This window comes from Heterodontus francisci, unplaced genomic scaffold (assembly GCF_036365525.1).
Source record: "Heterodontus francisci isolate sHetFra1 unplaced genomic scaffold, sHetFra1.hap1 HAP1_SCAFFOLD_96_1, whole genome shotgun sequence".
NCBI lineage: Eukaryota > Metazoa > Chordata > Chondrichthyes > Heterodontiformes > Heterodontidae > Heterodontus > Heterodontus francisci.
This window is the reverse complement of record NW_027141894.1, coordinates 745,670-769,556: the sequence shown is the minus strand read 5'-3', so window position 1 is coordinate 769,556 and position 23,887 is coordinate 745,670. Positions and strand designations below refer to the sequence as shown.

Genomic DNA, 23,887 nt, shown 5'->3' with positions numbered 1-23,887 from the left:
ATGGACGGCCGGTGGGTCTGATACCAGTGGCGAGCTCGCTGTACAATGTGTCTTTGGGGATCCTGCCATCTTCCATGCGGCTCACATGGCCAAGCCATCTCAAGCGCCGCTGACTCAGTAGTGTGTATAAGCTGGGGGTGTTGGCCGCTTCAAGGACTTCTGTGTTGGAGATATAGTCCTGCCACCTGATGCCAAGTATTCTCTGAAGGCAGCGAAGATGGAATGAATTGAGACGTCGCTCTTGGCTGGCATACGTTGTCCAGGCCTCGCTGCCGTAGAGCAAGGTACTGAGGACAATATATTAATATATTATTAATCTATTATTATTATAGGTAAGTGTTATGGAAATACAGGGACAGGTGGGGATGCACTGTTGAGTTATACTGAGTGCGGGTCACTAACTGAAGTGGAACTCCTAATCTCAGTCGTCATGTACTACTTTGAATATCTGTCACTGTCGAACAAACCAGAGTGGAAGAACTGACCCCAGTGGTGATGTATTACTGTGAGTTTTGGTCACTGTAGAATTGTACTGACTGTGGATCACTAACCAGATTGGAACACCGAATCCCTGTGGCTGTGTTTCCCTGGAATTATCTTTCAATGCAGAGTCATTCAGACTGTGGGTCACGAACTGGAAATGAACACCTGATTCAATGTTTCCTGGGAGTATCTGGTATTGTCGAATCGTATCGACTGTGGGTCACTAACCAGAGAGGAACAGCTGATACCAGTTGCCATGTATTACTGGGAGTACCTGTCACTGCAGAACTGTGCAGAGAACAGGGCACGAACCAGCGTGGAACAATTGATCCCATTAGACATGTATTACTGTGAGTTTCTGTCACGATCGAATTGTACTGAATGTGGATCAGTCACCGGAGTGGTTTACTTAACCCCAGTGATCATGTATTGCTGGACTATATGTCACTGTAGAATTGCACTTAATGTAGGTCATTCAAAATCCTTTTCTTTTTTGCGTGACTGATCTCGCCATTCCATGTATCTGCCTTTGAGATTAATGGATGTAATGTGAGGCAAACGGGAAGATTATTCCTGTTCGTTGAAGATGTTTGGTAATCAGTGTATAAATTGTAAGATGTTGATACAAAGAACAAAGAACAAAGATAATTACAGCACAGGAACAGGCCCTTCGGCCCTCCAAGCCTGCGCCGATCCAGATCCTCTCTCTAAACATGTCGCCTATTTTCTAAGGTTCTGTATCTCTTTTCTTCCTTCCCATTCATGTATCTGTCTAGATACATCTTAAAAGACTCCATCGTGCCCGCGTCTACCACCTCCGCTGGCAACGCGTTCCAGGTGGCCACCACCCTCTGCGTAAAGAACTTTCCACGCATATCCCCCCTAAACATTTCCCCTTTCACTTTGAACTCGTGTCCTCTAGTAATTGAAACCCCCACTCTGGGAAAAAGCCTCTTGCTGTCCACCCTGTCTATACCTCTCATGATTTTGTACACCTCAATCAGGTCCCCCCTCAACCTCCGTCTTTCTAATGAAAATAATCCTAATCTGCTCAACCTCTCTTCATAGCTAGCGCCCTCCATACCAGGCAACATCCTGGTGAACCTCCTCTGCACCCTCTCCAAAGCATCCACATCCTTTTGATAATGTGGCGACCAGAACTGTACGCAGTATTCCAAATGTGGCCGAACCAAAGTCCTATACAACTGTAACATGACCTGCCAACTCTTGTACTCAATGCCCCGTCCGATGAAGGAAAGCATGCCGTATGCCTTCTTGACCACTCTATTTACCTGCGTTGCCACCTTCAGGGAACAGTGGACCTGAACACCCAAATCTCTCTGGACACCAATTTTCCCCAGGACTTTTCCTGTTTACCTCTCTGTTTACAATAGCACTACTCCAAAGAAACTGCTATTAACTAGAATACAAGCAAAATACTGCAGATGCTGGAAATCTGAAATAAAAACAAGAAATACTGGAAATACTCAGCAGGTCTGGCAGCATCTTTGGAGAGAGAAGCAGATTTAAAGTTTCAGCTCAGTGACCTATTACTGAGGAATATACATTCAGGGCTTTATAACACACGTATCAGGCTGGGAGCAGTCAGCAATGCCATTAGCAAACAATTAATAATGAAGTAAACAGATCATTCCTCTCACTTTTGATATGAATCTCGATTAAATCATTGCACCTTCTCCAGTGCATCAATATTATTGTTTGTAATGTGGAAACAGCATCTGTGCAGAGTAGAGTAACAGTTCTTTCAATTTAAATTGGTTGGCAAATTTTGAAATTGTGCTTCTACTTCTGATTCCATATTGGTTATGTGAATGATGAACAATAAAGATCCCTGATCCTTGTTGCATTATAACTTTTGCAACATCACCTTATGTATTCTTACCTGGGATGTGAGCATCTCTGTCAAGGCCAGTATTTATTGCGAATCAATAGTTTCCCTTAAGAAGGTGCTAGTGGGCCGCCTTCTTGAACCACTGCTGTACATCTGGTGTGGGTACATCCACAGCGCACTTCGGGACTTCCATGTTTTTGACTCAGCGACAGTGAAGAAATAGCAGTATAGCTCCAAGTCAGGACGACGTGGGAAATTAAGGGGAACTCGCAGGTGGTGGTATTCCCTTGATTCTGCTGCCCTTGTCTTTCTAGATGGTAGAGGTCGTCGGGTTGGAAGGTGCTGTCGCAGGAGGCTCGGCACATCGGGACAATGCACCTTGTGGATACTACAGGCTGCAGTAATTCTGCACTGCTGCTGGAAGGAGCGAATGTTTAAGATAGTGAATGGGGTGACGAACAAGCGGGCTGCTTTGTCCTGGATGGTGTTGAGCTTCTTGAGTGTTTTTGCAGCTGCACTCATATAGGAAAGTGGAGAGTATTCCACCACACTCCTGACTTTCAGCTTTCAGATGGTAGACAGGTGTTGGAGAATCAGCAGGTGAGTTACTCGCCGCAGGATTCACAGCCTCTGATCTGCTCTTGTCGCCATACTATTTATATGGCTCTGCCAGTTAATTTTCTGGTTAATGGTAACACCAAAATGTTGATGGTGGGGGATTCAGGGATGGCAATGCCATTGAATGTCAAGTGGAGATGGTTCGATTCTCTCTTGTTGGATGTTGTCAATGCCTGGCACTTGTATGGTGCGAATGTTGCTTTCCACATATCAGCCCTAAATGTTGTCCAAGTCTTGCTGCATGCAGACATGGACTGCTTCAGTATGTGAGAAGACCTGAATTGTGCGGAAAACTTCTAACACACAAGAAGACAAGAAATAGGAGCAGTGGAAAACCATATGGCCCATCGAGCCTGCTCCGCCATTCAATTCCATCATGTCTGATCTTGGTCTTCAATTCCACTTTCCTCCCCTCCCCCATATCCTTTGATTCCCTGAAAGAACAAAACTCTATCTATCCCAGCGTTAAATGCATTCAATGATGGAGCATCATCTGGGTTAGAGAATTCCAAAGATTCACAACCCTTTGAGTGAAGTAATTTCTCCTCATCTCAGACCTGAATCATTGACCCCTTATCCTGAGACTGTGTTCCCGTGTTCTAGATTCCCTGACCAGTGGTAACAATCTCTCAGCTTCTACCCTTTCAGAATCCTGTATGTCTCAATTAAATCGCCTCTCATTCTTCTAAACTCCAGAGAATACAGGCTCAATTTACTCAGCCTCTCATCATAGGACAACACGCTCATCCTCAGGACCAATTTAATAAATCTTCGCTGCACTGACTCCTCTCTTAAATGTGGAAACCAAAACGGCACACAGTATTCCTGGTGCGGCCTCACCAAAGCCCTGTACAATCTTAGTTAGGCAATTTATACATATATATAAAAATAGTACAATTTATTCCTCTACTCCAATCCCCTTGCAATAAAGGCCAACATGCAATTTTCTTTCCTAATAGCCTGCTGCACCTGCATGTTAACTTTGTGTGTTCCTTGTACGAGTACCCCCCAAGTGTCTCTGAACATCAACACTTACCAGTTTCACACCTTTTAAAATATATTCAGCTTTTCTATTTTTACGACCAAAGTGAACAACTTCCCACTTTACAGCCTTTCTGTATCCTCCCCACAGCTTTCCTATCCATCGAACTTTGCATCATCAGCAAAGTTAAATACTTTATTCTCTGTCTCTTCATCTAAGTCATTAATATTGCGTGTGTAAACCGTGGCGCAGAGTCAACTCCCCCTTGGCCCCTTTATTCCCTTCACCCACTTGATCCTGGCAGTCACGTGGGACTAAGTCCTCTTAATTCAGGGTCAGGCTGGGTGTTTGGGATATCGGGATTACATGAGAGCCACCCTCCTAATCCATCAGCTACAGTTAATGGCTTAGTACAAAGAGGAGGAAACACAGTCCTTTCTTTAACTATCAATTTCCTTTATTCACGTTGTTGTACAAAGTAAGAATAAGGCTTGTACACTTGGGTAGACAAAAGCATGCAACTCAAACTGGGTTATACAGTTGATCACAAAGCTAGCTAGAATCGATACGCACACCCACTAGGTTCCTCTGACCTTCCCTGACCTAGTCACAGAAAACAAAGGATAATACCCGAAAAAGGGGAGATCTGACGCTGGCCAGGCATTCCGTTATCTCTCTCTTTTATGTTGTCGCCGCGTTGCTGATGCAGGGTCTTCCATTTCCACGATAGTTGGTCTCTGGAGTTTCTCGCTGACTCCATGCCCCAGATTCTCCATACTTATTTTCTTTTTTATCTCTTCGAGCAGTGCTGTCTCTTTCCTGTTGGTTTAGGCCTGCTCACCTCGTTCGTATCTTCTACTTATTGGCCGAGGCCCAAAGACCCCGAACTCACTCTGTGCCCAAATAAGGCTCTATTCTTGTGATCTCTCCCTTGTCTTTCACATAAATCAATCAGTTCAAACTGTTTTTTACCAGCACAGGCCAATGTCTGAGCTCAGGTCACTTCAGTTGACAAGCTCTGCAGCAGTGTGTTACAGATTCAGCACTTCTTGCAGCCCCTGGCCAACAATTGTAAATATCTGAAGCCCCAGCACTGATCCTTGCAGCACCCCACTATTCACTGCCAACTTGAAAACGCCCAATTTATGCGCACTCTCTGCTTCCTTCTGTTAACCAATCTTCTATCCACGCTAATATATTATCCCCAACATCATGAGTCCTTATCTTGTCTATTAATCTTTTATGTGGCACTTTATCGAATGCCTTTTGAAAATCCAGGTATACTACATCTACTGGTTCCCCTTTATCTACCCTACTGGTTACATCCTCAAAAATCTCTAATCAATTTGTCAAACAGGATCTCCCTTTAGTAAAACCCGGCTGACTTGTTCTAATCATACTATGCTTTTCCAAGTGCAGTGTTAAGACTTTGTAATAGTAGTTTCAGCATCTTCCCAACAACTGATATCAGGCTAAATGGCCTATAATTCCCTGTTTTCTTTCTACCTTGTTTATTGAATAGCGGTGTAATATTTGCCAACTTCCAATCTGGCGGGACCACTCCTAAATCTAGGGAATTCTGGAAAATCATGGCTAGCGCATCCAATATCTCTGCAGCTATCTCTCTTAGAACCCAAGGATGTAGGCCAATTGGTCCCGGGGACTTGTCAGATTTTAGTCCCTCAAGTTTCTCCAACACGTTTTCTCAACTGATATCAATATCCTTATTGTCTTCTACTGTGAAGACAGACAAAAAATATTTGTTTAATGTCTCTGCCATTTCCTCAAACCCCATGATGATTTCTCCTGTCTCTGCCTCTATAGAACCAACGTCCACTTTTGCTACTCTCTTCCTTTTTCTGTATTGTAAAAGTTCTTAAAATCTGTTTTGATATTACTGGCTAGCTTACTCTCATTCTACTTTTTACCTCTTTGTCAACGTCTTGGTGACCCTTTGCTCTGCTGAGGACTGGCCTGGTCCAATCAAGACCTCCTTTGTTATCTCTTGCCCCACCCCTACCTCACTTGCTTATAACCGGTGACTTTTCTAATATTTGTCAGTTCCGATTAAGGGTCACTGACCCGAAACGTTAACTCTGCTTCTCGTTCCACAGATGCTGCCAGACCTGCTGAGTGGTTGCCGCATTTCTTGTTAGTACTTACACCAAATCTGTTTCCCTCTGTAATCTATTTGTGTGCGCATTTTACTCTCGTGTGAATGTGTCTGTGAATCTCCAGCGTATTTTTAGCATTTTTAAATCGTGTCCGTGTGTCAATATGAAAAACTTACCTCTTTCTTGTTTAAACTGAAGAAAACCTGTCCGATTGGCTCTTCTGCAATTACATTAGAATAAAAAAAGGTAAAACGCTCACTGGGGTGGTACACACAACCACTGTTTTCAAAAAGGAATATACCCTGTTGAGGTCAAACAAGAGGGGAGCATGAGACCCTCTCCTCAACTGGCCGTGACACTTCCTCTGGTGATCAGAACCTCAGATCCTTCCTATCGTTTGGTGTATAGTAAGTCTGAGATACACAGATTTCTGGTCTTTCAGGGAATCAAGAGAGATTTGAAAGCAGGAGGGAAAATGGAGTTGAAGTCTAAGATCAACCAATAATGTATTAAATGGCGGAGCAGGCACGATGGGCCATATGGTCTACTCCTGCTCATATTTCTCTTGTTCTTATCTTTTTATTATATCTTTATCTATCTACCTTTCCTCAATGGTTTGGGGAAGGAAATGTGTTTTCCTTACCTGGTCTGGCCCACAGGTGACTCCAGATCCCCATAAATGTTGTTGAGTCACAATTGCCCTCTGAAATGACCTCGCAAGCTATTCATTTGTCAGGTTGTCTATCATTTCTCCATTATTTATCGATCTCCTACTCTCACTCGTGTATTTACAGTGTACCCTTTCTAATCAGGTTTCGATTTGTTTTGCTGGCAGAACAGGGAGGCCATTGAGCTGAAGGACTAGGTGAGTTCATTTGTCCTGCATTAGAGAGAAACGTTTCAGGCACCATCTGCAGAGCAAGTCAAGCTTCAATAGGTCAGATTTTCAATAAAATATATCTAGATAAGCATGTACAATTTAGATGTACAATATCAGAATTAGGTGGAAGATCATTTTAGGACTCTGTGGCACTAATATAACATGTACTTCCAATCCAGTGTGGGAGTGGGGAAGGGTACAAGATGGAGTATGAGATAGAATTGAGTTCTATTGCGTGAAACCTTCAGCTTTTCTATGACTCAACTATTTTAAAAATTAGTTTGAGTGGATAGCTCACTGCATTCTTCAGTTCTTCTCTAAACTTTTTCTGGGTCAGGACATAAATACAGGTGTTGGTGCAGGTACTGAGAAGCTGAAGCATATTGGCTGTAACTTCAGTGACATAAACAGGGTCTGTGACAGGGTAAGAATAAATCTTTGTCATTCGCTGGTAAATGTAAAATACAACCTGCGTCACCCATAACAATATAAAACTGCCGGATATGCTGAAAAGCAGGATGATGGATTTCCTTCGATTCTCCATCTCTGGGTCCTTATTCTTCTCTCCACTGCTGCAGCCCCGGAGTCACCTGCGGAATCTGCTGGCCGCTAAAATACGCCTGGTGGTCAGAACATTGAGCAGCAAAATCTGAAATAATGGCACACAAGCGAGTAAAATGAAGTAAAATATAACATATCCGTCCCATGCAGTGGAAGTAAAGAAGACCGGTTTAGTGATGCAATGCCACGGGACATTATCAATTATATATTCAGGTTCAAACCTGAAGTACCAGGGAACAGATACTAAACAGCCCAGCGCACTTACAGTTCCTATAACCATTGCAGCTGTTTTCTCAGAGCAATACTTTGGTTTCAGCTTCTCACAACAAATTGCCATAAATCGATCAAAGGTGAAAGCAACTGTGAGCCAGACAGAAACGATCGTGGCTGTAATAACCAGGAAGTAAAAAAACTGCACATGGGAGTAATGAACAGGAATGAATCTGCAATATCGGTTCAGAGATAACAACCAGGAGATCAGCCGCTGCCATTCCAACCATATAGCAAGTGATACATTTGGAGAGACCGCACTTTCCTAGGGACAGGATCACAATCACCATCAAGTTAACTGAAAGAGAGAGAATAGGAAGCAGAGAAATTACTGATCAGACCTGGAGTCAAAACACCAGTTTGACAGGACCTGAGGTGAGAATTTTAGGTTTGTTAACTGTATTAATTGTTACAAACTGAGTGATTTATCTGGGCAGCTGTGATCACAGAGAAACGTTTGAAACGCAATTATTAATAATAGATTAAGAAATTGATATAGAAAGTGAATAAATGATCATTGGATCCACTGTAAGGGCTGAGTGAGGGTGCAGTGGCAATCGGGAAAAGAAAAGGGGTTTAATAGAGGGGGAACTGACTGTGTCCAATCCGAAGCTTGACTCCTGGGTATTGCCCAAAAAGGTGAAGGGGCATGGGGGAGGTTAATATGGTTGGTTGATCTGGGTTAAGAAAGCCAACAGGAACTGGTACAAAACATCAATGTGGATTCCTGGGGTGAAGACTTTGCGGCTGACAGATCGGGTTCCAAGAGGCCCTTTTCCCTTCCAGATAAGTCCTAAAGTCACTCCCCTGCACCCTGTTCTTTTTTTAATGAAATTGCTTTGTGGGAGTCATTGACTAGGCCAGCATTTATTGCACATCCTGAATTGTCCTTGAACTGAGTGGCTTGCTGGGACATTTCAAAGGGCTATTCAGAGTCAATCCCATTCCTGTCAGCCCGGAGTCACATGTATGGCAGGCTAGGTAAGGACAGCAGATTTCCTTCTCTAAAGAGCATTAGTGAATCAGATGGGCTTTTACAGCAAGCTGGCAACAGTTTCATTGTCAGCATTAGACTAGTGATTTAATTCCAGATTTATTAATGGTTGTCAAATTTCATACCCTGGTACGGTGGGATTCTAATCAATGCTCCTAGGAGATTATTTTGATCTCTGGATTATTAATCTAGCAACATTACCACTGAGCCAATGCTCAGCATTCAACACTTGCATTCGCAGAGCCAGTTTGCTAAGAGCATTGAGGACTTTGCGCTGTCTCCTTGCAACAGAGTCTGTGAGGTACATCAGTATCAATTACTGAAAACACATTCTTTAATAAGCAATTCAGAACAGCTAACGTCCACCATGTAAAACTGTTAACGACTTTTGATGGAATGATTCATGCTGTCAGCCAACACTTCATCACAATATATTCAGAGCAGGGAATAATCCGGTAAGATTATCAGTGTTGGATTCACAAAGATCACATCAGATATAATGTAATTACTAGAAGATCAAAAGAACAGAGACTTAAAAATTCCATCTGTCAGCGAGATGGAACAGATCAGACAGCTGTGCAAAAGAAAAAATCAGCAAGCAAAATATGGCAGGTACAGAAGCACAGTTAACACCAATTTAAACCATTAAAAACTGAGGTAATGGTTCACCAAGAACTCCAAAGACAGCAAGAGCAGGATAGAAAATGCGTTCTACCTGAGGCATTACTGGATATTCCATTTTTGTGCGAAAGTGATTTTTCAATGTCTGTAAAACACAGCTATGGCAGGCACTGTGAGCTGAAACCTTCCAATGGGCATTGATTTAGACTGCGGACAACTCTCCAATGACACAGTATTCCCTATGCTCATTGCTATTAGTTACAATCACTTGAACAAACACTTTACACCAGCAGCTTTGACTGCGATGTACATATTTTCCTGGATAAAACATGATTATCTCAAAGTCCAGGACCTTACCCCAGACCTTATAGAAACAAAGAAACATGGAAAATAGGAGCAGGAGTAGTCCCTTCGAGCCTGCTGCGCCATTCATTATGATCATGGCTGATTATCCAACACAGTAACCTGTTCCTGTTTTTGACTCATATCCTTTGAGCCCTTTAAACCCAAGAGTTATATCTAACTCCTGCTTGGAAACATACAATGTTTTGGCCTCAAATGCTTTCTGTGGTGGTGAATTCCACAGGCTCACCACTCTCTGGGTGAAGAAACTTCTCCTCATTTCAGTCCTGAAATGTTTACCCCGTATCCTTAGACTATGACCCCTGGTTCTGGACTCCCCTACCATCGGGAACATCCTTCCTGCATCTGCCCTGTCAAGTCCTGTTAGAATTTTATAGGTTTCCACGCGGGGACATAGGTTTAATATGCGAGGGGCAAAGTTTAGAGGGGATGTGCGACGCAAGTTTTTTACACAGAGGGTTGTGAGTGCTTGGAACTTGCTACCGGGGGAGGTGGTGGAAGCAGGTACAATAGCGACGTTTAAGAAGCATCTTGACAAATACATGAACAAGATAGGAATAGAGGGATATGGACCCCAGAAGTGCAGAAGGTTTTAGTTCAGACAGGCATCATGATCAGCGCAGGCTTGGAGCGCAGACTGGGCTGTCCCTGTGCTGTACTGTTCTTTGTTCTTTGAGATCCCCACTCATTCTTCTGAACTCCAGTGAATATAATCCTAACTGACTCAATCTCCCCCCATACGTCAGTCCTGCCATCCCAGGAATCAGTCTGGTAAACCATCGCTGCACTCCCTCTATAGCAAGAACATCCTTCCTCAGCTAGGGAGACCAAAACTGCACACAATATTCCAGGTGTGGCCTCACCAAGGCCCTGAATAATTGCAGCAAGACATCCCTGCTCCTGTACTCGAATCCTCTCGCTGTGCAGGCCAACATACCATTTGCCTATTTTACCGCCAGTTGGAGCTGCATGCTTACCTTCAGTGACTGGTGTACGAGGACACCCAGGCCTCGTTGCATATTCCCCTCTCTGTTTATCGTTGTACAGATAATAATCTGCCTTCCTGTTTTTGCGACCAAAGTAGAGAACCTCACAATTATCCACATTCTACTGCATTTCCATACTGCATACCGCATATGCCCACTCACGCAACTTGTTCAAATCATCCTGAAACCTCTCTGCATCCTCCTCACAACTCACCTTCCCACCCCGTTTTGTGTCATCTGCAAATTTGGAGATATTACATTTAGTTCCCTCATCTAAATCATTAATATATATTGTGAATAGCTGGGATCCAAGCACCGCTCCCTGTGGCACCCCACTAGTCACTGCCTGCCATTCGGAAAAAGACCCATTTAACCCTACTCTTTGAATCCTGTCTACCAACCACTTTTCTATCCATTGCAATATACTGCCCCCAATCCCACGCACTTTAATTTTATATGCTAATCTCTTCTGTGGGACTTTGTCAAAAGCATTCTGAAAGTCCAAATAAACCACATCCACTGGCTCCCCCTCACCAACTCTACTAGCTACATCCTCGCAGAAGTCTAGTAGATTTGTCAAGCATGATTTCCGTTTCATAAATCCATGCTGACTCTATCCAATTCTACCACTGTTCTCCAAGTGCTCTGCTATAAAATCTTTGAAAATGGACTGTAGAATTTTCCCCACGACCGCGTCAGGTTTCATTACTAGGGGCATACAGTACAAATGAAATGAAGATGTTTTAAACAGATAGATTGGAGAAATTGGGACTCTTTTCCTTTGAGAAGAGAAATTTGAGTGGAGATTGAATAGAAGTGTTTAAATAATGAAGAGTCTGGACACAGTAGATCGGGAGTCATTGCTCCTATTGGTGGAGGGATTACCAGCAAGTGCACACAGATTTAAGGTAATTGGCGAAAGAATCAATGTCGACATGAGGAAAAACATCTTCACCCAGAGGGTGGTTAGGATATGGAATCCATTACCTACATATGAACATACCAACATATGATATGAAATAGGAGCAAGAGGAGGCCACTCGGCCCTTCGAGCAGCCTCTGCCATTTAAAAAGATCATGGCTTAGAGTGTGGTGGAGGCAGGTTCAATCGAGGCATTCAGGAGGGAATTAGATTGTTATCTGAATGAAAGAATGGGCAGGGTTATGGGTAGAAGGTGGGGGAGTGGCACTAGGTAAGTAACTCTTTCAGAGAGAAGGTGCAGACACGTTGGGTTGAATGGCCTCCTTCGATGCAGTAACAATTCTGTGATCCTGTGAATCTGAGATCCCCAAAAGACTGCAACATATGATTATAATAATATATGATATTATGTTTCAATCCCTCGTGGCCTCATCTATCAATTCAGATGTCACATATGTATCAATTTGGTCTCATAGCCTTAATAAGCAGCACCAAAAAAATCCACCCATCTCACTTTTGACATTTTCGATTGATTTCTGTACTCAGATTTGTAAATCTCTCTGCACATCCATGGCCCATACATTCTCACCATCTGTAAAATACTCTGAACTGTTTCTCTTAGGTAAGTTAATGACCACACACTTCCCCACATTGAACTTCATCTCCCTGGTTTCGCCCAATCACTTATACCATCCATCTTTCTGTTCTGCTTTCTGCTGCCATCGACACTATGTACTCTGTCCTGTAACTTTATATCATCAGCAAACTGCACACAAAGGATAGCGAGATGAAAGGATAAAAAGTCCCTGTTCGGCAAGATAAACGGTGGATGATTAGCTCCCCGTTTGACCCAAGAGTGATTCCAGTACTTGAGAGGAAAGGAAACATGACCACAGTGAAGAGATGAATCTACACATTGAGGAGAAATGTAATGTCTTCAAAACCTCAATGTCAATATAATTCCAGAAGAAAGTGATGAAGGTGACTTCAATGACATCATGCCTGCAACGACTCGGAAAGCAGCTCTGCCAAATCAAGCACAGCTAAGATCGATACGGCAAGATCCAGAGAGAAGATGATCCAGACATCATCGATTACCTGCCCGATTTAAAGACTATGTCATGCATCGATGGGAACAGTTTTCCTTTGTCTCCCTTATCAAAGACTGCCATAATGTTTTACACCTTATTAAATCTTCCCTCAATTCTCTTTGCTGTAAGGAGAACAATCCCAGGCTGTACCAACCTAACCTTGTAAATAAAATTAGGCATCTCTGGAACCATACTTTTAAATCTTATCCCCACCCTCTCAAGGACCCTTACATTCTTCCTAAAGTGTGGTGACCAGAACAGGATTCAATACACCAGTTGGAGCCTAAACAGAGTTTTTAAAGGTTCAGCATAACTTCCCTGCTTTTGTACGGAATGCCTCTATTTATAAAGCCCAAAATCACGTCTGTTTTACTGACCACTCTCTCAATATGTCCTTCCATCTTCAAAGATCCTGCTGTTCATGAACACTCCTGAACAATTGTCCCATCAAGGATGTATTCCCTCAACATCAGCCTTCTGCCAAAATGTATCACCTCACAATTGTCTCTATTAAATTCCATCTGCCACTTATCTGCCCATTCTGTCTATTTATGTCCTGTGGTGATTCATATCATCTTCAATGTTCGTTACTGCTCCAAGTTTAGTGTCATCGACAAACAGACGCTACCAGACCTGCTGAACATTGCCAACATTTCCTGCTTTCTTTCTTTCAGGCCGTTTCCTGTCATTTTAATTCGCCACCATCCTCCCACTCTGACCTTTCTGAGGTTATGGAGATGTGGAGCACTGTAGATACGGGAGGAGGTTACAGTGAAAGGGAGCGTTGTATGGGCTTGGGAGGAGATTCCAGAGATAGGGAGCGTTGTATGGAGGACCTTACAGAGATAGGGAGGGTAGACGGGGCGGGAGAAGGTTACAGAGATATGGAAGTTTGTGGAGACTGGAGGAGGGTGCAGAGATAGGGAACGTTTAGGAGGAGCTTACATGAATAGAGAGTGTTGTAGTGACTCGAGGAGGTTATAGACAAGGAGGATTGTAGTGGCTGGAGGAGGTTGAAGCTGTAGGGAGAGTTCGAGGAGCAGGAAGAGGTTATATAGATAAGGAGGTATGTAGGGGTTGAAGGATGTTACAGATATAGGTAGGGGTGTAGGGACAGAGGGGCGTACAGAGATAAGGAGGGTCATAGGGACTGAAGGTGCTTAGAGAAATATGTGGGCTGGAATGGATGGCGCAGTTTACAGGAGCAGGAAAGATTTTAGGGGATGGAGGAGGCTGCAGAGTTAGAGAAGGTTATATCGGCTGGAGGAGGTTACAGAAGTAGGGAGGTTTGTACCGGCTGGAAGAGGTTCCAGCGATAGGGAGTGTTGTAGGGGCTGCATGAGGTTCCAGAGATAAGGAGGGTTGCAGGACTGAAAGAGTTTACAGAAGTAGAAAAAGGTATAGGGGCTGGAGGAGATTACAGAGATGTAGAGGTTTGTAGGAAAGGAGGAGTTTACAGAGGTAGGGAGTGTTTGGGGGCTGGCAGAGGTTAGAGAGATTTGGGGTTTTGTAGGGCTGCAGAGAGTTACAAAAATAGGGAGTTTTGTAGTTGCAAAAAATGGGGAAGATTGTCAGGGCTGGAGGAGATTGTGGAGATAGGGAGGGTTGTTCGGACTGGAGGATGTTACAGAGATATGGAGGGTTGTTCGGGCTCGAGGAGGCTACAGAGATAGGGAGAGTTGTTCGGGCTGGAGGAGGCTACAGAGATAGGGAGGGTTGTTCGGGCTGGAGGAGGCTACAGAGATAGGGAGATTTGTTCGGGCTGGAGGAGGCTTCAGAGATAGGGAGGGTTGTTCGGGCTGGATGAGGCTACTGCGATAGGGAGGGTTGTTCGGGCTGGAGGATGTTAAAGAGATAGGGAGAGTTGTTCGGACTGGGGGAGGCTACAGAGATCGGGAGGGTTGTTTGGGCTGGAGGATGTTAAAGAGATAGGGAGGGTTGTTCGGACTGGGGAGGCTGCAGAGATAAGGAGGGTTGTTCGGGCTGGAGGATGTTAAAGAGATAGGGAGGGTTGTTTGGCTTGGCGGAGGCGACAGAGATAGGGAGGGTTGTTTGGGCTGGAGGATGTTAAGGAGATAGGGAGGGTTGTTCGGACTGTGGGAGGCTACAGAGATAGGGAGGGTTTTTCGGGCTGGAGGATGTTAAGGAGATAGGGAGGGTTGTTTGGACTGTGGGAGGCTACAGAGATAGGGAGGGTTGTTCGGGCTGGAGGATGTTAAAGAGATAGGGAGGGTTGTTCGGACTGGGGAGGCTGCAGAGATAAGGAGGGTTGTTTGGGCTCGAGGAGGCTACAGAGATAGGGAGGTTCTCACAGGCTGTTAGAGATCATGGACAATGTTCCGGAGGTGGAAGCAGCTGGTCTGGATAGGTAAGAGCAAATCCGTTACAGAGATCAAATCAAAAAGGAACATTTCCACTCCACTGTATAATGGGGGTAATGGGGAGGGAAAATAGAGTATAGAGAATGTGGTACAGGGAATGTTAGTGGGTTAAAATGGGGTAATGTGGAGGGCTAATGGGCAGGGATATGCGGAGGGGAATGGAGAGGGGGAATGAGGAAATGAATAGATAGGGGTAATGGGGAAGGGTAACGGGGGGATGAGGAGGTGGAATGGTATGGGGTAATGCGGTAGGGGGAATTGGGATTAGGAATGGGGAAAGGGAACGGGAGGGCTGAATGGAGGGGTAATTGGGAGGCAATTTGGAGAGGGGGAAATTGGAGGGGGAATGGGGGAAGGAAATTAGCAGGGGGAATGGAGAAGAGAATGAGGTGGTTGAACGGGAAGGAGAATGTGGAGGGTATTGTTGAGGGGGAATAATGAGGGCTATTGGGCAGAGGGAATGAGGAGGGAAAATTGCTGAGGAGTATTGGGACAGGTGACGGGAAAGGGAATGGGTGAGAGGGTATTAAAAGGGTAATGGGAAGGGGGAATGAGGACGGTGGAATGAAGAGGTCAGGAGGAGGGGATGAGGAGAAGAAATGGGGGAGAGGGAGTGTCGAGTGGGAATGGGGAGGGGAATGGGGAGGGGAATGGGGAGGTGGAAAGGGGGCAGGAAAGGGGGAGGGTAAAGGAAAGGATGTAACCACACACATTTATACAAATGCTCACTGATACACACACAGACACTCACTCATACACAAACTAACAAATAACCAGACACACACACAAACACAGAGACACACGCACACAGACACTCACTCACACTCACATACACACGCTAGCAAATACCCAGACACACACACACACAGACACACACACACAGATACTCACTCACACTCACATACACACACTGACAGACACACACGCACAGACTCTCTGTCTCACACACAATCACATACCTACACTCGCAAACTCACACACACACATACACAAATTCACCCAAACACTTCCATGCACCCATATACAAATACTCTTAAACACACACTCATATAATGTCACTGACACACAATCGCTCCCTGAGAAACTCAGACCCAGACTCACTCACACACTCACACAAATAAACCAACACGACAGACGAATCTTCCCAACATATGCTTAGTGTCACTGACATTGGGGGTCGTGATGTGCCCAATATTGGCTGCTGCATTTCCTACATTACAAAAGTGACTATATTCAAAAAAGTAGTTCAATGGCTGTGAATCCCTTTGCGACGACTGTTGTATTGCGAAATACATGTCTTTCTATTTTTGTCTCTCTATTGTGGCCTCAAGGCCAGCGCACGACATCAAGAAAATAGAAAATGTCAAGAAAAGTTTTTTTCCCTCAAATATAACTTGATCCAGTTTGTTATTGGTGAATTAAGTTAAATATTTAACTTGTAACACGGACCACTACAATATTGTGGCACAAAGGGCAGCTTTTCCTCTGCTCCGAATCTCCATGCAACAAATTCCTAACGTTTGCACATAGGTTTGCAAAGTATGAACACTGTGCTGAACACTCTAGATCTGTGCTAACGAACGGTGACAGTTCTGGTCACCACATTACAGGAAGCATGTGGTCCCACTAGGGACGGTCCAGAGGAGATTTACAGAGGATGTTGCCGGGACTGGAGAATTGTAACAATGAGGAAAGATTGGACAGACTGCCATGTTCTCTTTGAAAGAGAAGAGGATGAGGGGAGATTTCATTTAGGTGTGCAAAATTATGAGGACCCTAAATACAGTAGATAAGGAGGACATATGCCCCTCAATAGAGTAGTCATTGGCTATGTGCTTGAATTGCTGTAACCTACAGGACTACGGACTGACAGCTGGAAAGTGGAATTAGGTTAAATAACCCATTTTAGCTGGTACCTCCTGTGCCATGAATTGCAATGATCCCATCATTCTATGCTATATTAATTTTATGTATGTTATTCGTTTGAGGAGCTGTATTACTTTGTGATATTCTGTTAAATTGAGGTATTTGTTTGAGACAAGTTATTAACTGGAAGTGGTGCATTAGGTGATGCGCTACATTAGTTTTGAGTTGTTTTATTAGTGTGAGGTGCTGCATTGATTTGAGATGAGGTATTTGATTATGAATTATGTTAGTTTCAGTTGTTGTATTAGTCAGAGTGGCTGCATCACTTTGAATGTATCAATTGGAGAGGCACTACAATTGGAGGGCATGTATTGGTTGGAGGCACTGTATTGGGCTTTATCGGTTAAAAGGGCCGGATGCATTGTCGGCTCTCTATCACTTCCGGTATTTTCTACTTGTTTAGAGCATTGTATTAATTTCAGATGCTGTATTAGATCGAAATGGTGTATCAGTTTGTGGTGTTGAATTCGTTTCTATTCTGTATCAGTTAAAATCTGCCATGTACAGTCACAAGTAACCCACTTTAATCAATTAATCGAATTCCCATTGTTAAAGAGGGCAGTCACATCCCATTGTGCAGTTAAACAGTGCTGAGAGAGACTCTCCAACATTTGATGCTTGATTACTGAATGGACATAGTGGAGTGAAGGAAATCACTGAAACAACAAGATCCAGAGATTAAACTGCTGGAGTTTGAAAGAACAAAGTTATTGCTAGAAAAATACAACTTCTAATTTTCATCAGAATTGTCCAGTCTTTGGAGTTTTCCAAATCAATCTCAGAACAAAACATATTCTATCACAACATGGACTGAACTCGATTTCACAAATTTCAAATTCAAAAAGGAAACAATTTGAACAATGTGGCAACCTAAATATCCCAGTGGAGATCCCACAGGGCATAAATTACTGACTGCAGGAATGTCTCGCCTCAGAGTTTCATATAGAGATTATCTGCAGTGTGAATGGACAGATCACATCTCACAGAAAATGGATGAAACACTGAACAGTATTGAGAAAATGTGTTCTCTGATCCTTGCCACCATTGGTGTTCCTGGTAAGTGATTGTAACATTTGCACTTGTGTAAACCTATGTGTGAGCTGGTCTCTGGTTTTACTCTGTGACAAGTTATGTTATACACAAAAGCAGTGGAGACCGTTTTACAGAATTTCAAGCTATTGCCTTTAGTGAAACATCGGGTACTGTTGAATTAGACTTCAGTGAAGGCACACGCTGAGTGAAGGTATTAGTGAGAGTATCAGTTAGTGTGTGATCATGCTGAGGGTGGGTCACTAACCAGAGGGAAAAGACCAAGTCAAGTAACCATATATTACTGGGAACATCTGTCACAGTAATATTGCACTGGAGTGGAAGACGTGACCCCAGTGGCCATGTTGTCCTGGAAATATCTACCACGGTAGAGTTATACAGAGAGTGGGTCACTAAGTGGAGTTCAACATCTGATTCAATGAAAATGTTTCCTGGGAATATCTGTCGCTTGTAGAATTGTACTGACTGTGGATCACTAATCAGAGTGGAACAGCTGACCCAGGCAGCCATATATTACTGGGTGAAGAAGTCCGTGTTGAAATGCAGCAAGACCTGGACAATATCCAGGCTTGGGATGATAAATGGCAAGTAACATTTGCGCCACACAAGTGCCAGGCAAGGACCATCTCCAACAACAGAGAATCTAACCATCTCACCTTGACATTCAATGGCATTACCATCTCTGAATCCCCCACTGTCAACATCCTAGGGGCTACAATTGACCAGAAACTGAACTGGAGTAGCCATACAAATAATGTGGCAACAAGAGCAGGTCAGAGGCTAGGAATCCTGAGGCGAGTAACTCACCTCCTGACTCCCCAAAGTCTGCCCCCCATCTACAAGGCACAAGTTAGGAGTGTGATGGAATACTGTCCACTTGCCTGGATGGGTGCAGCTCCAACAACACTCAAGAAGCTCGACACCATCCAGGACAAGAAGCCCGCATGATCAACACACCAGCTACAAACATTCCCTCCCTCCACCACCAACACACAGTGGCAGTAGTGTGTACCATCTACAAGATGCACTGCAGCAATGCATGCAGGCTCCTAAGACAGCACCAATTGTGTTGAAAACTGCAAACACACAAGAACAGAAGAAATAGGAGCAGAGTTAGGCCATACGGCCCATCGAGCCTGCCCGCCATTCAATTCGATCATGGCTGATCTTGGGCTTCAATTCCACTTTCCTCCCCTCTCCCATATCCTTTGATTCCCTGCAAGACCAAAACTCTATCTATCCCAGCCTTAAATGCATTCAATGATGGATCATCATCTGGGTTAGAGAATTCCAAAGATTCACAACCCTTTGACTGAAGTAATTTCTCCTCATCTCAGCCCTGAATGATTGACCCCTTATCCTGCGACTGTGTTCCCATTATCTAGATTCCATGACCAGTGGGAACAATCTCTCAGCTTCTACCCTTTCAGAATCTTGTATGTCTCAATTAGATCGCATATCATTCTTCTAAACTCCAGAGAATACAAGACCAATTTACTCAACCTCTCATCATAGGACACCACCCTCATCCCTGGGACCAATTTAGTAAATCTTCACTGCACTGCCTCCAGTACAAGTATATCCTTTCTTAAATGTGGAAACCAAAACTGCACACAGTATTCCTGGTGCGGCCTCACCAAAGCCCTGTACAATCTTCGTAAGACAATTTATACATATATATAAAAATAGTACAATTGATCCTGGCCGCTACGTGGGACTAAGTCCTCTTAATTCAGGCTCAGGCTTGGTGTTTGGGATATCGGGGTTACATGAGAGCCACCCTCCACCTAATCCACCGGCTCCGGTTAATGGCTTAGTACAAAGAGGAGGAAACTCAGTCCTTTCTTTAACTAACAATTTACTTTATTCATGTTGTTGTAACGTGTAAGAATAAGGCTTATACACTTGGGTAGACAAAAGCATGCAACTCAAACTGGGTTATATAGTTAATGACAAAGCTAGCTAGAATCGATACCCACACCCTCTGGGGTCCTCTGACCTTCCCTGACCTAATCATAGAAAACAAAGGATAATACCCGTAAAAGGGGAGAGCGGATGCTGGCCAGGCGTTCCGTTCTCTATCTCTTATATGTCGTCGCCGCGCTGCTGACGCAGGGTCTTTCATTTCTGCAATGGTTGATCTCCAGAGTTTCTCGCTGGCTCTATGCCCGAGATTCTCCATACTTATTATCTTTCTTATCTCTTCGTGCTGTGATGTTTCTTTCCTCTTGGTTTAGGCCTGCTCACCTCGTTCGTATCTTCTCCTTATTGGCCCAGGCCCAAAGACCCCGGTATCACTCCGTGTTCAAGGAAGGCTCTATTCTTGCGATCTCTCTCTCTTGTCTTTCACATAAATTAATGAGTTCAAACTGGTTTTTAACAGCACAGGCCAGTGTCTGAGCTCAGGTTACTTTAGTTCACAAGCTATGCAGCAGTTTGTTACAGATTCAGTACTTCTTGCAGCAGCGGACAACAAGCGTAAATATCTGAAGCCCCAACACTGATCCTTGCAGCACCCCACCATTCACTGCCAACTTGAAAATGCCCAATTTATGCCCACTCTCTGCTTCCTTCTGTTAACCAATCTTCTATCCACGCTAATATATTATCCCCAACATCATGAGCCCTTATCTTGTCTATTCATCTTTTATGTGGCACTTTATCGAATGCCTTTTGAAAACCCAGGTCTACTACAACTACCGATTCCCCTTTATCTACCCTACTAGTTACATCCTCAAAAAACTCTAATCAATTTGTCAAACAGGTTCTCCCTTTAGTAAAACCAGGCTGACTTGTTCTAATCATACTCTGCTTTTCCAAGTGCAGTGTTAAGAATTTGTAATAGTTATTTCAGCATCTTCCCAATGACTGATATCAGGTTAACTGGCCTGTAATTCCCTGTTTTCTTTCTGCCTTGTTTCTTGAAAAGCGGTGTAATATTTGCCAGCTTCCAATCTGGTGGGACCACTCCTAAATCTAAGGAATTCTGGAACATCATAGTTGGCACATCCAATATCACTGCAGGTATCTCTCTTAGAACCCCAGGATGGAGGCCATCTGGTCCCGGGGACTTGTCAGATTTTAGTCCCTCAAGTTCCTCCAACAAGTCTTCTCAACTGATATCAATATCCTTGATTTCCTCACTCTTTTTAGCCCCTAGGTTATTGTCTATTTCTTGTAGGAACTTGTGCCTTCTACTGTGAAGACAGACAAAAAATATTTGTTCAATGCCTCTGCCATTTCCGTCTTGGTGACCCTTTGCTCTGCTGAGGACTATTAGATAAACAAACTGTATTCAATTTCTATTTATTCTGGAGTTTAATCCAACCACCAAATCTGTTTCCCTCTGTAAACTATTTGTGTGCGTATTTTACTCTCGTGTGAATGTGTGTGTGAATCTGTAGTGTATTTTTAGCATTTTTAAATCGTGTCCGAGTGTTAAATAGAACAAACTTACCTCTTTCTTGTTTAAACTTAAGAAAAACTGCCCGATTAACTCTTCTGCAATTAGATTAGAATAAAAAAAAAGTAAAACACTCACTGGGGTGGTTCGCACAACCACTGTTTTCAAAGAGGAATTTACCCTGTTGAGGTCAAACAGGAGGAAGGGTGTGAGGGGAGCATGAGACCCTCTCCTCAACTGGCCATGACACTTCCACTGGTGATCAGAACCTCAGATCCTTCCTATCGTTTGGTGTATAGTAAGTCTGAGATACACAGATTTCTGGTCTCTCGCGGAATCAAGAGAGATTTGGAAGCAGGAGGGAAAATGGAGTTGAAGTCTAAGATCAGCCAATAATTAATTAAATGGTGGAGCAGGCTCGATGGGCCATACGGTCTACTCCTGCTCATATTTCTCCTGTTCTTATCTTTTTATTATATCTATATCTATCTACCTTTCCTCAATGGTTTGGGGAAGGAAATTTGTTTTCCTTACCTGGCTTGTCCCGCAGGTGACTCCAGCCCCCAGAAATGTTGTTGAGTCACAATTGCCCTCTGAAATGGCCTAGTAAACCATTCATTTGACAGGTTGTCTATCATTTCTCCATGTTTATCGATCTCCTTCTCTCATTCGTTTATTTAGAGAGTACCCTTTCTAATCAGGTTTCGATTTGTTTTGCTGTCAGTACAGGGAGGCCATTGAGTTGAAGGACCAGGTGAGTTCATATGTCCTGCATTATAGATAAACATTTCAGGCACCATCTGCAGAGCAAGTCATACGTCAATAGGTCAGATTTTCAATAAAATATACGGAGATAAGCATGCATAATTTATATATACAATATGAGAATCAGGTAGAAGATCATTTCAGGACTCTATGGAACTAATATAACATGTACTTCCAACCCAGTGTGGGAGTGGGGAAGGGTATAAAATGGAGTATGAGATAGAATTTAGTTCTATTGCTTGAAACCCTTCAGCTCTTTCTATGACTTAACTATTTTAACAATTAGTTTTAGTGGATAGCTCACTGCATTCTTCAGTTCTTCTCTGAACTTTTTCTGGGTCAAGACGTAAATACAGGTGTTTGTGCAGGTACTGAGAAGCTGAAGCATATTGGCTGTAACTTCAGTGACATAAACAGGGTCTGTGACCGAGTAAGAAAACATCTTTGTAATTCGCTGGTAAATATAAAATACAACATGCGTCACCCATAACAATATAAAACTGCCGGATATGCTGAAAAGCAAGATGATGGATTTCCTTCGATTCTCCATCTCTGGATCCTTATTCTTTTCTCCACTGCTGCAGCCCCGGAGTTCCCTGCGACCTCTGCTGGCCGCTAAAATACGCATGGTGGTCAGAACATTGAGCAACAAAATCAGAAAGAGAGGCATGCAAGAGACTAAAATGACACAAACGATAACATATCCGTCCCATGCAGTGGAAGTAAAGAAGACCGGTTTAGTGATGCAATACCAGGGGACATTATCAATTATATATTCAGGTTCAAATCTAAAGTACCAGGGAACAGACACTAAACAGCCCAGCACACTTACAGTTCCTATAACCATTGCAGCTGTTTTCTCAGAGCAATATTTTGCTCTCAGCTTTTCACAACAAATGGCCAGAAATCGATCAAAGGTGAAAGCGACTGTAAGCCAGACAGAAACTTTTGTGACTGTAATAATTAGGAAGTAAATAAAACTGCACACGGGAGTAATGAACAGGAATGAATCTGGGAAATACATCTGTCCAATCCTGTAAAATATCGGCTCAGAGATAACAACCAGGAGATCAGACGCTGCCATTCCAACCATGTAGCAAGTGATACATTTGGAGAGAGCGCACTTTCCTCGGGACAGGATCACAATCAGCAGCAAGTTAACTGGAAGAGAGAGAGAGTAGGAAGCAGATAAATTACTGATCAGATCTGGAGTCAAAACATTAGTTTGACAGGACCTTAGGTGAGATTTTTAAGTTTGTTAACTGCCTTAATTGTTACAAACTGAGTGATTTACCTGGGCAGTGCTGATCACAGAGAAATGTTTGAAACACAATTATTAATAATGGATTGAGAAATCGATATAGAAAGTGAATGAATGATCACTGTATCCACTGTAAGGGCTGAGTGAGTGTGCAGTGGCAATCGGGAAAGGGAAAGGGGTTTAATACAGGGGGAACAGACTTGGTCCAATCCTAAGCTTGACTCCTGGTTATTGTCCACAACGGTGAAGGGGCAGGGGGAGGTTCATATGGTTTGTTGATCTGGGTTAAGAAAGCCAACAGGAGCTGGTACAGAACATCAATGTGGATTCCCGGGGTGAGGACTTTGAGGCTTACGGATTGGGT

At 43.5% G+C, this 23,887-nt stretch overlaps 1 protein-coding gene across 1 annotated transcript; it reads right to left on the bottom strand.

Moving 5' to 3' along the window:
• Nucleotides 1-22,521: 22,521 nt before the first annotated feature.
• On the bottom strand, nt 22,522-23,355 carry LOC137365609 (probable G-protein coupled receptor 139). Its single transcript, XM_068027984.1, has one exon. The coding sequence runs from the start codon at nt 23,353-23,355 to the stop codon at nt 22,522-22,524; it is 834 nt and encodes a 277-aa protein (XP_067884085.1).
• Between the last annotated feature and the right edge of the window lie 532 nt (nt 23,356-23,887).